This window comes from Pholcus phalangioides, unplaced genomic scaffold (assembly GCF_987345545.1).
Source record: "Pholcus phalangioides strain wild (caught in Gottingen) unplaced genomic scaffold, Ppha-v1.0 ptg000013l_1, whole genome shotgun sequence".
Classification (NCBI taxonomy): domain Eukaryota; kingdom Metazoa; phylum Arthropoda; class Arachnida; order Araneae; family Pholcidae; genus Pholcus; species Pholcus phalangioides.
In genome coordinates this window covers 24,030,444-24,046,479 of record NW_028301606.1, presented here as the reverse complement: position 1 = coordinate 24,046,479, position 16,036 = coordinate 24,030,444, and the positions used below count along the sequence as shown (strand labels likewise).

At 34.0% G+C, this 16,036-nt stretch overlaps 1 protein-coding gene across 3 annotated transcripts; it reads left to right on the top strand.

The window, feature by feature from the left end:
- The first annotated feature begins 393 nt into the window (after window positions 1-393).
- LOC149078829 (F-box/WD repeat-containing protein 9-like) lies at window positions 394-13,781 on the top strand. Of its 3 annotated transcripts, none has more exons than XM_089240978.1 (9): window positions 394-440; window positions 3,042-3,304; window positions 4,466-4,605; window positions 6,016-6,153; window positions 7,678-7,802; window positions 8,120-8,360; window positions 9,467-9,583; window positions 12,623-12,778; window positions 12,940-13,781. In XM_089240978.1, the coding sequence occupies exons 2-9, from the start codon at window positions 3,049-3,051 to the stop codon at window positions 13,024-13,026; spliced, it is 1,260 nt and encodes a 419-aa protein (XP_089097104.1). In that variant the 5' UTR covers window positions 394-440; window positions 3,042-3,048; the 3' UTR covers window positions 13,027-13,781. The 3 variants fall into 3 exon arrangements, with proteins under 3 accessions (XP_089097104.1, XP_089097103.1, XP_089097105.1); XM_089240977.1 differs by having other exon boundaries at window positions 418-540; window positions 12,940-13,267; XM_089240979.1 differs by having other exon boundaries at window positions 418-558; window positions 12,940-13,267.
- Window positions 13,782-16,036: the final 2,255 nt, after the last annotated feature.

Genomic DNA, 16,036 nt, shown 5'->3' with positions numbered 1-16,036 from the left:
ATTTCGTGGGGATCAGCATCCAAAGATTCATTCATTATCACAGAATATACAGGAATGTTGAAAAATGAGAATGAAAATTCATAATTAATCAAAGAAAAGAAATCCCAGGATTGATGAAAATTCAGAATTAATGAGAGAGAAAAATTTCAGCAATGACTGAAATTCAGAATCAATGGGGTGGTGGGAAGACTCGGAATCGGTAGAAATTCAGAATTAATGTAAGAAAATATTCCAGGCGGCTGTGATCCCGCTGCCCAGTTTCTGAATATGATTACACAGTTTCGTACAACCCTTATTCAAAAGATTCAGAAAGTTCCCGCTGCGTGGCGTTATTCAGTCTTCTTAAATCCTTTGTGGGGACGTTAGAGTCAATGAGTTCGAACCGTCCAAAAATTATTTCGTCGCTCCGTCAAAGTTGTTGCTGTATTTGGTAAATAGAGGTGAGTCAATGGGTTGAAAAAACAGCTGTTTCTTGAAGCTGTGCTTGTAAGGAAAAAAAATCGTCGCTTTATTAATCGCGCGATTGGAATCAGATTTAAGGTTGACATTTTTGAAAATGTGATTATCGATTATTTAAGATTATTTATTATAATATTTTTTCAAGTTGGTTGTCGCGAGCTTTGTCATCAAAATCGTTCCGGTTGGTTTCACGGGTCAACTATTTTTCTTCCTCTCCTCTATACATCTTTCGATCTATCTATACACGTATATATTGTTTCGTTGATACAGTCGAGCCCATAGGCTTGAGACCCCCCCCCCCGCCCCCAAATTTTCCACCATCTCCATGGTAACGTATGAAAATATTAGGTTTCAGCCCCCTCCGCTTAATAATTTTGAGCCCTCCCAAAATATCCAATTACTTTACGCATGTAGTCAAGCCCGGATATAAGGATCTCCTCACATGGGGATACTGAAGAGCGAAAACTAAGTATAGCTACCTTTATTGGGCGCCAAGTTGTGCCAAGATCTTTGCAACCAGAAACATGCCTACCTATTTTATTTTTTTATGTATAAATTATAACTATTTATTTTATATTTAATTATATTTATTATAAAACTTTTTTTACCACTTGTTTTTTTTTTCTTTCTTTTCGTTTTTATCTTTTTCCCCCACAGCACAGTAATTATCCACGTTATATATTTGAATAATCTTAAGAGCACATGCCTGCATACCCACACATGGTTTATATCCATGTAATTGAATGGACAGTATACGGTACTACTAAATTAGAAGAAGAAAAAAGATCACACACGAAAATGAAATTCACCAGAAAAATAGATTCCGCAGGGTTTGAAGTCATTGCGCAGGCTCGACCCGACGGAAACAGTTTAACACTGAAAAAAAGAATGGGGGGAAAAATTGGTGTCGAAATACGACTGGGAGCAGGATATGCAGCAGTATAGAAGTCTGGCGACTGATAGGGGACTCGGTATCCAAGTGATCCAACATGTATACTACTGGGCACGGTAGCCCAGATCGATAAGATGCTCACCTGAAGTACCAAAGGATGTTTAGAGGTGTCTCGAGTTCGATGCTCGGTTCATCCTGGTCAGAAAAATTTCCTGACACAGGGTACAATAAAAACCGCTGACAAGACCACAGAAAAAAATTGTTACCGCAAGAAGTCCCCCATCAAGAGGTTAGCACACCAACCCCTCAAGGAGTATAAAAAACAAGCCGGCCGTTCGGAATCTTCTAAGATTTACCAAGACTGAGAAATTCTTACATTAATGAAACTGTGGTTATATTGATCCCTCTTTACACACTCTAACTGTTTTGGGGACGAACAGAACTAGTGCACTATTTACAGCTAGAAATCACCATCTAGCTATAGATCAAGGTTTGGCACCTAAATATTCGACTGAATATTTAGGTTCCAACTCAAGTTCTCAAGAGCTAAGCGTGGTATTTTGCTCACGGTAAAAGATGTAATCAGAGAATTTAGAACATAATGAAATCAGAAAATTTTGTGTTGCTTTTGAACTCTAATTTAGGAACCGCATTTAGGAAATTTTGGGCACCAATACTATGGGCAGAGATACAGGGCACCCCCCCCCCTCCCGCATCAAAGGCAAAGCCTACTGATCTGATGTATATGCATGCATATGTATTGACATCATCATCATTCCCTCCTCAGACTTTCAAGTTTATCTCCATCTATGGCCAATAATAATCGCGTGAATGAATTGCTCTACCCTCAGAAAGTTTTTCTTTTCTTTCAGGAGCATTGTTTTTTTGCCAGAGGAGATTTGTAATATCACCATAGAAATTAGCATTGAGTGTTTTTCTGTATCTTATTCTATTTATTTCCATATGGATGGGGTAATGCCCCCTTCCTCCTTTCCCACTTCAGTTTATGGCAGTAAATATTGATGAGCCAACGATTGTATCCTCAAAATGCATGTTGTGGTTTTCTTCTTTCGGAGCTGTTTTCCACACACTTTTTCATATTATACTGGAGCAAGCTGGGGCCATGGTCACAATAGCATCTGCACTGCTTGGAGGCTTCTTGAGGTCTTGTATTCTGGGAATTTGGGTGGTGATTAGTCAAAGCGTGTTAACATGTGTAGGGGGAAAAAACATCCAAACACTCATGTCAGTGAAGCAAATACGGAGTGAACAAAAATTTCCCGTAATGAAAAAAGAAAAATAATTTTTGATTAGGGACAAAAGGGCAAATTTTCTAAACCTGGGGAGGATGCTTGAAATGACATCTAAGAAGAGGACATGTCCTCTTAAAGGAATACATCTGTTAAACCTACTGGAGCAACAAATTTGAGTCATTAGCGGCTGAGGGAAATTAGTCCAGAATGGGAGTAGGGCTGCAAAATTTGTGTATTTCCCACAGGTGGCAAAATCATAAATCTGCTTCAGTATAGGCGGGGTGACAGGCAACTAGTAGAGGTGTCTCATAAGGATGCGCTTGATGTTGATGCATCACTCTTATCATATTTCCCAAACTGGGCAAAAATTTTAATGCATATATTCAGAATTTCCTTTTTTTTGACAAATGGACTTTTCTTCTTATTAAATTTTTCAGATTGTCGATGGCAGCATCCGCTGGGGAAGAGCTTTCGTCTGTAGCAGCGGCAGAGGAAGAAGAAGAAGAAGAGGGTCCACTATGGAATCTCGATACCATTCCAAAAGAATTGTTTTTGCACATATGCTCATTTCTGAGCGCTAAGTTTGTAGTGAGTGTTCTAAGCCGAGTGTGCTCGAGACTTAATGAAATTATAAAAGATGAAGCTACTTGGAAGATTAGGCTGCTTAAACAAATGCCGAAACCTTATCCATTGATACCATGTAAGTTTTCATTCATACTTCCAGATATTATTAATTAATAACTAATAATTTGAATATATTGTTATCGTTAAGTTATACATTTAATTTACTAATTTGTTTATATTACATGCATCTATTTCATGTTTTCCTCAGGGCTTGACAAACCCTAGGTGCTATGTCACCATGGTGACTAAAAAATTCATATTGGCACCTAACAATTTTTTATGCGTGATTACTTGGCTCTTGCAAAAGAAATGTGCTTAGCTCCAAAAATATTGGTTTGGCACTGGAAACACATTTGTTGTTTTGCTGCTTGTGGGCTATACAAATTTAGTCGCTTTTCTCCCATTCTAGTCTAATTTTCTTGACCACTCTTTCCTTGAATTCACCATTCTGTGTTATGACCCGCTTGGTTTCCCCCCACTCCTCAAGTACCGTGTGTATCTAAGTCACGTGGTTCAGTGGTTGCACCCGGGCCCACGAAAGTCATTATAGTAGAAAAGTATCAATATACATACAGCACAATAAATCCCTTGGCCAACCATATTTCTTTCATAAAAACATGGAATATCTCCATTAAAGTTATCAAGGCAAGTAAAGTTGCCATTTACATGTGGAAAATTTGTCAAAGACCAGTAAATGCGTCAATAACAGTCAAAAAAAATTGTTAAATGCAAGTAAAGTTGCTATCTATCGCAAAAATTGTTGAGAAATTTTGCCAATCACAGAAAATGGTGGGGACTGCCAGCCAAAATGCAATTCATCAAAAATATGCATATGTTTGACAAATATGTGAGATGAATATATTTGTATAACTATAATAATTTATGACAATTCATCATAATTATCATAATCTAATTTATAAGTCATGAAAATAATCTTAATTCTTAAGTTCAGAAATTTAACTGAGTCTCTTTGAAAATACAGAAAAAACAGTACAGTTTATTAAAAAAAAAGTTGGGACTGCCAAAATTACGGAGATGTCTCATAAATACGGGACACATGGCCACCCTTCAGTAAAAAGTTGGTTATATGTCCTGCATACAAGTTTCTGGCCCACGAGCAGCAGAAATACCACATATCTGGCCCTCGGACTGAAAATGTTGTGCATTTCTGGTGTATAATAAAATCACATTGATGTAATATTTAAGAAAAAAATTTATGTTGGTTTAATTACAATAGGTGTTGATTATCCTTGGAAACAAGCCTGTTGTGAAGCTGAGGATCAAAAATTCTTGTGGGGCAACAGCGCCTCTAATATGCGTCGATTCGATCTGAAAGGAGCTCATGGTGGTTCTGTAGATGTCATACAAGTAATAGAGGTAAATGCACATCATTGTTTCATCTGCAGCACATACCATTCAGTGTGTTTGAAATTTGAATACAAAAATCCATCTATTGTGAAAATCAATTAGTTTACCTGGAAATTTTTTTTTTACTCTCAGGTATTTAATTTTGTTCTATCGAGTTATTCATTTTATCTCTTCAAATCATATCTTTCGGATTCAAAGGTTTTATCTTATACAATTTTCTTCAACCTTTTTGCACCTGTGGATCTCCTCCTAACTAGATCATGGCCCACCGCTTTGTCTCAGTGAATAGATTTGAGCAGGTCGTCGATGTCCTGGGCCTTACTGGGGAATGTGCATGTATGTGTTGTGAATCTAATGTGAAGTTTGTTTCTGTGTAGTGGTGCCGTCCTCCATCAGTTTTTCAAACTATGGATGAAGTGTAATTATTGAATAATTGTATCGTTGTAACCTCGTTACTCTTTGTGGTTAGACTTTTTAATGGGGAGATCGGTTCACATTTGTTCCTTGAAGTTGAGAACTGCAGAAAACCAACTTCAGCTGACCACCACTGTGGCAACGTTGGGGTTTGAACCCGGGTCCTCACAATGCGAATCTGTCACCACCTATGGACCTGCAGAAGTAGTTAAACAATGTCAGGGACAAAGGCAAATGGGATAAACACAGGGAAACCTTGGATTACGAATAATTCTGTTTACGAGTATTTCACAAGACGAGCATAAATTTTTAAAAAGTTTCGACTTGATTAACGAGCCATGTCTTGCTGCTATATGTGTAATTCTTACACAAAAGCCTCCTAGATAAGGATTAGTCAATGTATGGAGCGGAATTTTATTTCAATCGCTGTATTTATTGGCATTGGGAAATCATGTGTTGTAAAACTTTATGATCATATTTGTGCACATTTACTTTTTACCTTTCCTTCATAAATAGTATTTCAGTTCTCCAGTACACAGTTGGCAATATTTCATTGCTAAGTCACTTTTCGTGAATTGAATGATTTTTTAAGGAGTTTGTGAATTTCCTTTATCTTTGCTACTACCAATTCTGTGGTGTTTGGTCAGAACACGATAACTCCAAAATCGCATTTTTGAGATATAAGCATTTTTATTAAAAAAATCAAAAATAAAGCATACACACAAATACAAATGGAAATATCATACATCAGCATGTTGTTTAGCTGTACACATATATTTGTGTATTTATCTCACTTCTAATTAGTTATAATTATCAAGACTTACTTTTAGATCGAAAATCCATTTTTTGGAGCTATCATGTTCTGACCAAACACCACAGAATTTATTTTATCATTTTAAGATATGGTTTTGTATGTGTGGAATTGAAAATTTAATTCTATTTAAAATCAGTTTGATTGCACGTGAAGGTATCTGATTTTTTATTTGTTTGTTAAATTTTCTTCAGAATGGGCGCTTTTGTGTTTCTGGAGCAAGGGACCATGCAATCAAATTATGGAAGTTGGATAATCTCAGTGATCAAGTAGAAAATGTTGCAGAAGTATTGGAAAATGCTTGCTGTGCTGAAGTATTGCCTGCTCATATGGTATGATTGCATGTAAAATCATAATGTTTATCAACATTATTGTATCTTAAGAAGATTTGAACTTTTTGCATTACTTCTGTTTTAAAAAATTTGAATACTTTTTAACTGATACTTGTCTTTATCTCAATTGACTATACCATTTGCTTATAAAATAGGCATATAAATTTGAGATCAGTGAAACTAATTAACGAAAACAGATCAAAACATGTTGGAAGCGAGGGATACTTTAAATCAGTTACTAACATTCTAATGCATACTAGGTCCTATTATATACTCAACAGTTTTTTGGATACATGTATCAGATTTTAGAGTGTTTCTGTATGTGATTATGTTTTTCTTCAAGTATGATAATGTGCAGTGATTTCCATCACAATTGAATACAGGGTGTGCTGGTGCTATCACAGCCTTTATCTCATCAACCGTCCATTGTAGAGGTATGATTCCAATTTATAAAATGCTCAACAAGCCTTCAAAAATTACCCTGCAGCAGTTTTGAGAGTGATAATATGGTGTGTAACGAAATAAAAAAATCTACATTTTCATACAGTTCCTGTGTGCTCAAAAATCCAATTACAAAGTTGTTGCCCTGTCCAGTGCCATCTTAACGCATGGGCCCACCTGGCACGGCCCGGGGACCTCAAGAGAAAAGGGGCCTAACAAAAATGAAATGTGGTTAAAATTTCCAAGAATTCACCACGTAGGGGCTCAGAAAAATCATTTGGCCCGGGTGCCCATGATGCTCTTAAGATGGCCCTGGCCCTGTCTCTCCTGATGCCATCAAAAAAATACATGTTTCTAACTGCAGTATTCACAGAGATATTCGAATTTGAAAAGTGGAGGAAATTTGGGAAAGAACAGCGTTAAATGCAAAAAACCATTTTATCTACATTTATTGTGCTGATCTTTCCCAAATTTCCTCCATTTTTCGAATTTGAGCATCTCTGTGAATACCGCAGTTAGAAACATGGAATTTTTTTGATGGCATCAGGAGAGATGGCAATAACTTTGTAATTGGATTCTTGAGCACACAGGAACTGTACGGAAATTTAGATTTTTTATTTCATTACACACCATATTTCCACTCTCAAAACTGCTGCAAGATAATTTTTGAATGCCTGTTGAGCATTTTATAAATTGGAATCATACCTCTATGATGGATGGTTGATGAGATAAAGGCTGTGAAAAACCACTTACGGGATACCCTGTATAATTGAGTCAATTGTTTTAGTTTTACAGGAAAAAATATTTCTCGAAAGAGAAAAGTTAACATAGATGTTGTGCCATTGGTTATCTCACAATCTAGGGCCTAGACTAGAAATAAAAATTTACTCTGTCGCCCAGGGTCAGTGTCCATTCTGGCACCCCTTCCCCTTTAATTTCCAAGGGGGAAAACAGTAATCTCAGCACCCTTCCTGATCCAGCTCCCAGGGCATTCTTTCCCTTCCTATGCATATGAACGAGTTTAAAAATAGTTATTTCTCTTAATTTTGAATTACCATTTCTTTTCCTTATTTTTCATCACAGGGATGGATATGGTCTACTGCTTACTCAGATTATAATCACACTCTTTTCACTGGCTCTTGGGATAGTAACATTAGAAGCTGGAATATTGAAGGATTTTCTTCCTGTGGTGACTTATCCACTTACTCGTGAGTGTATCATGATACTGGCATTGCTTTCCGTTTTTTCTATGTGCAGTAATGTGAAAAATAAACTTGTAATAGATTATTTGCAAATTTGATATCCATTCATTCATAGAAGCAAGAAATGTATAGAAAATCACTTATCTTCTGACATTTTCGGCTTTTAGTCGGCTCTGGTATATATAACAGATTTTACTGTGATTTTTCCTAGTTTCATTATATGGATACATAAAGATTATGTTTTGGCTTTCTCTTTTCTTTATTTCTTCTAGCTCATTTCATTTGCATGTATATATATAATTTTTTTGTTTGGTTCTGTGTAGGTCTGGATCTCCAGTTTTGTGCTTAGCCTTTAGTGATAAAGTTCTAGTGTCTGGTGGCTATGACAGGCAAGTGACCTTCTTTGATACAAGAGCCAGACCTGAACCTATATCTAGACATTCCCATCATCGGAAAGCTGTGCTGTGCATAGCCACAGATGAAAAATTTGTTATTTCTGGTAGTGAGGATAGTACAGTAGTTGTCTATAATCGAGTGGCTGGCAAAGTGCAAAACACTGTCGAGGTGAGTAGTGATATTTTGTGTTGCATTTTCCAAAGTATCATCACTAACATCATAAAATCTAAATGCCCAATTGATCATTTAGATTTTCCTTTGAGATTTTGTTATACAGAGGTTTTATGTTTCCTTGTGTTCAAAATTCTTTTACATCTTCAGCAGCCTATTTTTTTCACACCTTTACCATCAAATCTCAATTAGTGGAATAAGTATCAGCTGACAAAAACTTTGAGCTGTTGATAACTTGACTCATCAAACTGCTTTGTAACATTGAATGTTCTGGAACCATGTGAAAACTTCAACTCTTAAATATACAACCTCTGACAATAAAGTTCGCTGAATGAAGTCAGAACAGCCGATCTGGCAACACTGGTGAAGCAAAACGCTGCACATGCATAGCGGCAGGTGTTGACCATCTGCCGCCACCATTGTTCAGTGTGAAAGACTTGTTTTACAAACTGTTTGTTTAGTGCGTTAGCTCTTAACTGAGAACAGGAAAATCCACAAGGAATTTCGACCTGAGTGAACGACGATGAATGCTGCAAGGTACATTGAAATTTTGACCCGTTTCATGAAACGCCTGCGCAGGGTACGACCTCAGTACGCACAACAAGGTTCATGGTTTCTTGTTCACAACAATGCTCACCCTCACACAGCCAATATCGTCAAACAGTTCCTGGCAAAAAAGGGGGTGGTGAAAATTGAACATCCAGCATACTTGCCAGATCTCAATCCTCCAGACTTCTTCCTATTCCCACGACTCAAACTTGCTTTGAAAGGAAAGAGATTTGACGATATTCCTGACATCCAACAAAACGTGACGAGCCTTTTGAACTCCATCCCAAAAGAAGACTTCTTGCAAAGTTTCCAGGACGTGTATAGGAGATCTCAGCGGGGCATAGTAATGGGAGGTGACTATTTCGAAGGACAGTATGGTAACTTTCGTTAGCATTTCATCTACGTTAATGTTACAGGACTATTCACCGAACTTTATTGTCAGAGGTTGTATATTAAACTTATCGTGGATTGACTGCATTTTTAATTACATTAAAATTATAATCATATGATTTGCTTGAATCTGTTAATTAAAATATAATTTCATTTTTTCTTAGTTGGAACAAGGGTATGCTATGAGTCTATCATATTTGCATAATAATTTATGGGTTGGCGATAGCAAAGGTAATATACATCTAGTGGATCCTTCCGAAGAATCTTTCCACCTAGTCCAAGTAAGTTTGACTAGTTATAATTTTTAAAAGTATTCAAGTATTCATTCCCTTTTCAGTTTTAAAAATTGTAGAAAAATTTGAAAAAAATTCAAGTTCCTTTTTTAATTTCTACATTTTCACTTGAGCTGCAACCGACTTATTCACTTGCATTCACACTTCACTTGCATTTAAAGACACATTTATTTCAGTTAATCAATCAAAATCATACCTTTTTAAATTTAATAAGGTGTATGTCGAGTTCAACACAAACCTAATTCAACATTTTTGTATTGGACCATATACAAATTTTGGAGCATTTTTCTTATAAATTTTTTGAGCAAAGAAAAAAGTTCAAGACTTTAAATATAAATTTTTTCTTTCTTTTGACTTTAAGTTACTTTTCAGGTATTTTCAAAATCTCACCTTTGTTTGATGTGCACCTACACACAACGCTCAGAACTTTTACTATGACCTAATAACTTTCTCACTTATTATTCACCGATTTCTGGTGAAAGTCTCATTACAGGAATACGTTATTGCGTTTATGTGTCTCCCAAAAAAGTCATGCAGACGAAAATATATGCATTGAAACCTCACAACAATGATACTCGATATAACAATGAACCCTATACAATGATATTTTTTCAAGGTTTGCTTGGAAATACCTATAAAGTCCAATATTACACTCTCAATGTAACAATAATCCTTCTACTGCAATATATTTTCTTGGTCGGCAGATTGTCATTATATTGAGGTTTCGCTGTATTAGAAAAATTAAAAATCACTTACTAAAACATAGGCTGTACCCAATGTTCATATTCATTCTGTCATACCTTTAACTAATCCGCACACGCGCGCACACACACACACCAGCTTTATATCAGCAATCAACCAATTGCGCTTACTAGATTTTTTATTTTAAGAATGCAGTCGAACAGGGGTCTTTCTTCAACGTAGGGTGCATGGGCCACATTTGGCTCTCAGAGTTTTTTGCCGTGGCCTGCCAGGTATTTTTAGAAAATGATTAAAAACATCGAAGACAGACAATTTAGAGGGAAAAAATAATAATTTATTACACCGGCAGGCCAGTGAGAGGCCGAGTAGGAAGCCCAAACAGTTTTTGGAAAAACATTTGGCATCTAAAACGACATATCTACCTACAGAATTCACAGAAATTCTGATTTTTCAAAGGACTAATGAAAAAATAATTATTTCAAAATTAATCAAAAAAATTTCGTAAGCTAAAAATTTGGAAAAACAATTTTGGAATTATTGAAAGAATTAATTTCATTGAAAGAAATAATTTTGGAATTATTGAAAGAATCAATTTCATTGAAAGAAATAATTTTGGAATTATTGAAAGAAATAATTTCAAAATTATTGAAAGAAATAATTTCAAAATTATTGAAAGAAATAATTTCAAAATTATTGAAGTTATTATTTTGTAATTCAATTTCATAAAATTATTTTGTAAGCAATAAAAGTCTCTAATTAATAGTAGAATAATTCCAAAATTACGGAAAGAAAGTTTTTGAAACAAATATTTTTAGAATTAGTGAAAAATAATTTTGGAATTGGCATAAAAATGATTTCATATTTGATGAAAAAAAATAATTCCAAAATTATTGAAAGAAATTGTGTGAAAATTAATGAACAAAATATTTTCAGAAATAGAGTTAACAGTTTAATTAAATAATTATTAATTAATTAACTTAAATAATTTCAGACTAATTAAAAGAAATGATTGATCAGAATTTTTCCAGTAGAAAGAAATTATTTTCTGAGTAAATGGAGTCTTCAGTTATTTTGGGTCCCTGTTGACCCTTCTGTTAGTAGAAGGTTGGTGGTTTCTTCCCACGAGTTTCATGGGAAGTTTCAGTTTGGCTCATAATGTGTGAAAGGTTGAAGACCTCTGCAGTAAGAAAGGATGTTTCTCATCCTTCCAATTTCCAATTTTTTATACGATTCTGAAGTGAAAGCATTATTTTATTTATTTTTTTTTATTTATTTTTTTTTTTTTATTTATTTTTTTTTTTTTTCGTGCTTGGAATTAAATCACTGAACATTCAGATATTTTAAGATTAAAAAGTAAAAATAAAGCCTTTTGTGTTTTGTATTTATGTATAGGTAATTTATATTTCACTTATCTTTTTTGCTGCTGATAAGGGGAAGATGGATGACATGACAGTATTCTGGCAAATGATTAGCAGAAAATTTGTTATTATTTTTTTATTCATGAGAAGCACTTTCTTGATAGATTCAAGATACAATATACATATATACAGTGAAACTTCGATATAACAATATCGTCACATGCCATCAAATTTATACTGCTGTTGGCATCTTATATAAATCAGCATTGTCAGTGCCACCAAAAAAAAGTGCTTTTGAGTATTTACTTGTCACAAGAAATTTTAATTGATTAGTTGAAAAAAAAAATCATATATTTCTCCTGTAAAGAGATCAATCGCAATATACCCACTTTGGTATGTCATGCAAAAAGTAGTGATATGGAAAACTTCATCCACACTTTCAGTGATCAAGGTGTTGCAAATTACTGATATTATTAGACACTCAGAAGAACTAAAACATGGGATGAGTTTAAAAATATATTGAATGATATTTCCAGGGATATATAAAAAATATCCATGTAGTAGTTTCAAAGTCTTCTCAAAAAATACTGTTATAGAGGGGTTTATCATTTTAAAGTACATCTTGTATCAAGTGGAGACAATTCCAAACAAGATTTGAAAAAATATTGTTGTAGAGGGGATTTATTGTTATAGGAAGTTTCACTTTATATAATTAATTTACCAATTTCAATACCTCCCTTGTTTATCTAGATTTTCTCCAAACTTGCTGACCCTCAGCTGGTTGAAGTCATTTGATTCATTCAATTGTCCTAATTAAATGAATAAAAGGAGCTCTACTGTATAATCAAGAAGGGGGAATATTTTTAATTTCAGAAGTAGTATAGTGTTGGGTCGGTGAACTTGCTTTGCTGTGATTTTTCAACTTTATGCATTTATTTTGTGTTTGGTGATTCTTTTTTTCTTTTAGACTTACCAGTCTGAGCACAAAGGTAGAATAAATGGTATTCATTATTCCTTGGGTTCCCTGATCAGTTGCTCTACTGATAAAAAATTGGTCGTTTCTGTGCCTTGCAAAGGACTTCAGCAAATTACCACTTTGTCATCAAAGTCTGAATATGCTGGGGTACGTTTTCATGTGATTTTTTTTGAGTGAGGATTTTATTTCCACCTTGCATTTATTGAATATGTGTGTGTGTGATTTCTGTTAACATTACAAAAAGTATGTGTGAAAGTTAAAAAATTGTGTTCTTTCGTGATGATTAAATATTATTGCTTTTCTTCTAGATCTCTGCATACAGGCAAATAGTTGCAAGCGCAAACTGTGATCATTCCATTACCATATGGATGCCAAAAGATGATATAGTTACGTGAAGAACTATATTTTTTTCAATCAAAATATAGATTATCCAGAAAATATTCAATGCATTTATATACCTATGTTTGTGAGACTTGTACAAATTATGTATGTTGCCTTATTTATTAACTCAGGTCTCGATTTTCGCTTCTTTATTTAAAAACTGACAAGTAGGAAGAATTCTATGCAAGAAATTTCCCAGAAACCAGGAATTATGTCATTGCAAAATGCAAGAATCAAGGAATTTAATTCTTATACAAAAAAAATGAAGGAAAGATTAAATGATTAGCAATTTGTCCGTCCGAATTGAACCAAATTATATTTTCTTGATCAACTATGGAGGAAAAGAAGGAGCCTTTGCATTGTGCGAATAGTAACCAAGAAGAAAATGTAAATCAGTCATTTTTTACATAGTATTCAGTATATTTAAAAATAGCAATAAAATTCTTATTCTTTTGTTATATGGAGATAGCGATATAAGCAAGGTTGCCATGGGTTGGCAGGGTTAGACATGGCAAGCATCAAAAACTGGTTAAACCATCAAAAACATAAATGAATCCTTTTTCATAATGTTTTAAACACAATAGGTGTGTGATGTGATGAAGAACTTACCTTTTTTCATATTTCAATGTTTTATTTTCAAACATTAATTTATTTCATTAATTAAAACAAAATAACAATTGTAATTTGCAATTTCGAATTTTTTGTCACACAAAAAATCTAGAACAGTTAATATATAATTTTATGGTTCATTTTATCCTGTGTCACAACTAGACACTTGGTCATCCAGGGCAAGTGCACATTTTGGTGCTCCCTTGTAATGTTGAAAGAGAGGTTTGAGAATGAAATTTGTGTCCCCTCTGGTCCAACACCCCGGGCACGAGAGCCGAGTGCTTCCCCCTAGTTGCGGCCCTGATTTTATCTAAACTATTGTTTATCTGTGCTCAGTTTACTAAGAAAAATAGAGCTGTTTATTCAAAATATGTGCGATAAGGGATCAGGGTTAAGTTTTCGACTTCAGAAACACAGTACTGAAACAGTGAAAAACATATTGTTCCCCAAAGTAGAATATGTTTAAATGTGTGACGTACGTCGCAGAACAACCAGTGCTGTTGCAGAACAATCTGGAAGAATTTTAAGAAAAGTGTAGAAAAATTATGTATATGCTAATTTTTACCTCAGAACATTTTCAGTCAGCTGAAGGCTCATTGCAGAACATTGCAAAACATTCTGCTTTGGGGGTATTGTTGATGTTGTCAAATAGTTTTTTAACCTTATAGATATTGTTAAAAAACAAAAAACTTACTTTCAAGTAGATTTAAGTGTATTATATTTTGAATTATAATTACTGAGTATAAAATATGTATTTCAATATTATACATTTTCTGATCTGCTCAAAATTTTATTCCACATTATAAATTCTGGCACAGCATCTGTTAACACTCATTTATTCTCACTTAAAAATTTCTCAGCTTAGGTTGTATAAATGCAGAGTTTTGATGAGTATTTTCAATCAAAGCAGAGCTGGCAGGACTTGATACACAAAGCATTGTTTTGCGTATTTAGATACAGCTTTAACTGGAAAACAATTGTATTATATAAATGCCTGTAAATATACAATATCATAGTCAAACGTAGTTATTCTTTTTTTTGCACTAAGAATAAGTTACAGGAATTTCTTAAGCACCACATACAAGCCAGCACTGCCAAATTAAAGGACATTTTATTTCTACTATTTATTGTTTTGATTGCTAGATATATTCTAATGTTATGCACAATAAGAGTATTGTTTTAAGCATCAGTGGTCATCTAGTTAATTTAATAATATAACAGAAATCAACATTACATATATGGCATTTTTAAAACACTACCTGTTATAACAAGAGTACAGCAATGTTTATGTCTATACACATATATAAGCAGTTGAAGAAATTTTTGAAGGTCAAGGATCATGTTGAATTGAAGAATATCAAATCATTCCATAGTTTTTGCTTCAGCTTTTATGCTATGCTTTATTCAAATTGTATATTTTATAAGGAAAAAAAACATGTATATTGTCCAAAATAATTATGTAGATAGTAGAAAATTATTTTACAATCATTATGAACTATTTATACTTTGTATAACATAGTCATTTTAAACATTACAGTTAACGTGTTCATTTCCAATGGGAATTTTTATATTGAAAAGCAATATTTGACATTTTTGACAGTTTTTGAGAGGTTCTTGAGGTGACAGTTTAAACCATCAAAACTGCCATGCATCAAAAACCTGCCAACCCTGGATATAAGATATGGAAAAGTTTGTCTGTCTTTTCTGGTAAAGCATATGATGGTGTATTTTTTGCTTTTGATTAATGTAAATAGTTTTCCTTATATAGGAAAACTATTTACATTAGGTTTATAGGAAAAACTTCAGCTGTAAATCTCAAGTTGGCTGTTTTCAAATTTTTTTTTCTTCCATTATATTATTATTTGTTGAGATCAAAATAACAAAAATAATAACTAGAGGCAATTTTTTATGCTTCATCATCATTATGTTGAACTTTTCTTAATGTAGAGGTCAGCCATCATGAACAGTCATTTTATACTTCATTAAAGTTCAATTATACTTGATTATACATCATGAGTTTACTAGCTATGCACTTGTAAATTTAGTTACTAACTTTAGTCACTGCTACTAATAAACATTTCTCTGGGGAATTTCTAACGAATTGATGCATGCTGTAATGTGTTATGTGCGCTTATGCAGCTGGCTGTTATTACTATGAGTTTTGTGTTTGAGAAGTGCCCCCCCATTTCTGTCTTCCGTATTAGAAATAAAAGTGGCAGATGCCTGAATGTATGTGAGTATCGTGTCTGCCTGTTCTCAGTGGAGAGACTTGTTTGAAGTTACTAAATTTGCTCTGTGCAATAACATTCTCTATTAAAGTCATAGGTCACTCTGCTAGTATGGGTAAAGTTGGACATACTCACTAGATGGTTTTTTACTCACTGAATTGTAAACACTCTCTCTCCATGATTTTAG

Coding starts and splice junctions, on each gene's coding strand:
- LOC149078829 (XM_089240978.1), top strand. CDS start 3,049: ATGGCAGCATCCGCTGGGGAAGAGCTTTCGTCTGTAGCAGCGGCAGAG. Junction 8,361..9,466: donor AAGTGCAAAACACTGTCGAG/GTGAGTAGTGAT, acceptor ATTTTTTCTTAG/TTGGAACAAGGGTATGCTAT. Junction 9,584..12,622: donor AATCTTTCCACCTAGTCCAA/GTAAGTTTGACT, acceptor TTTTTCTTTTAG/ACTTACCAGTCTGAGCACAA.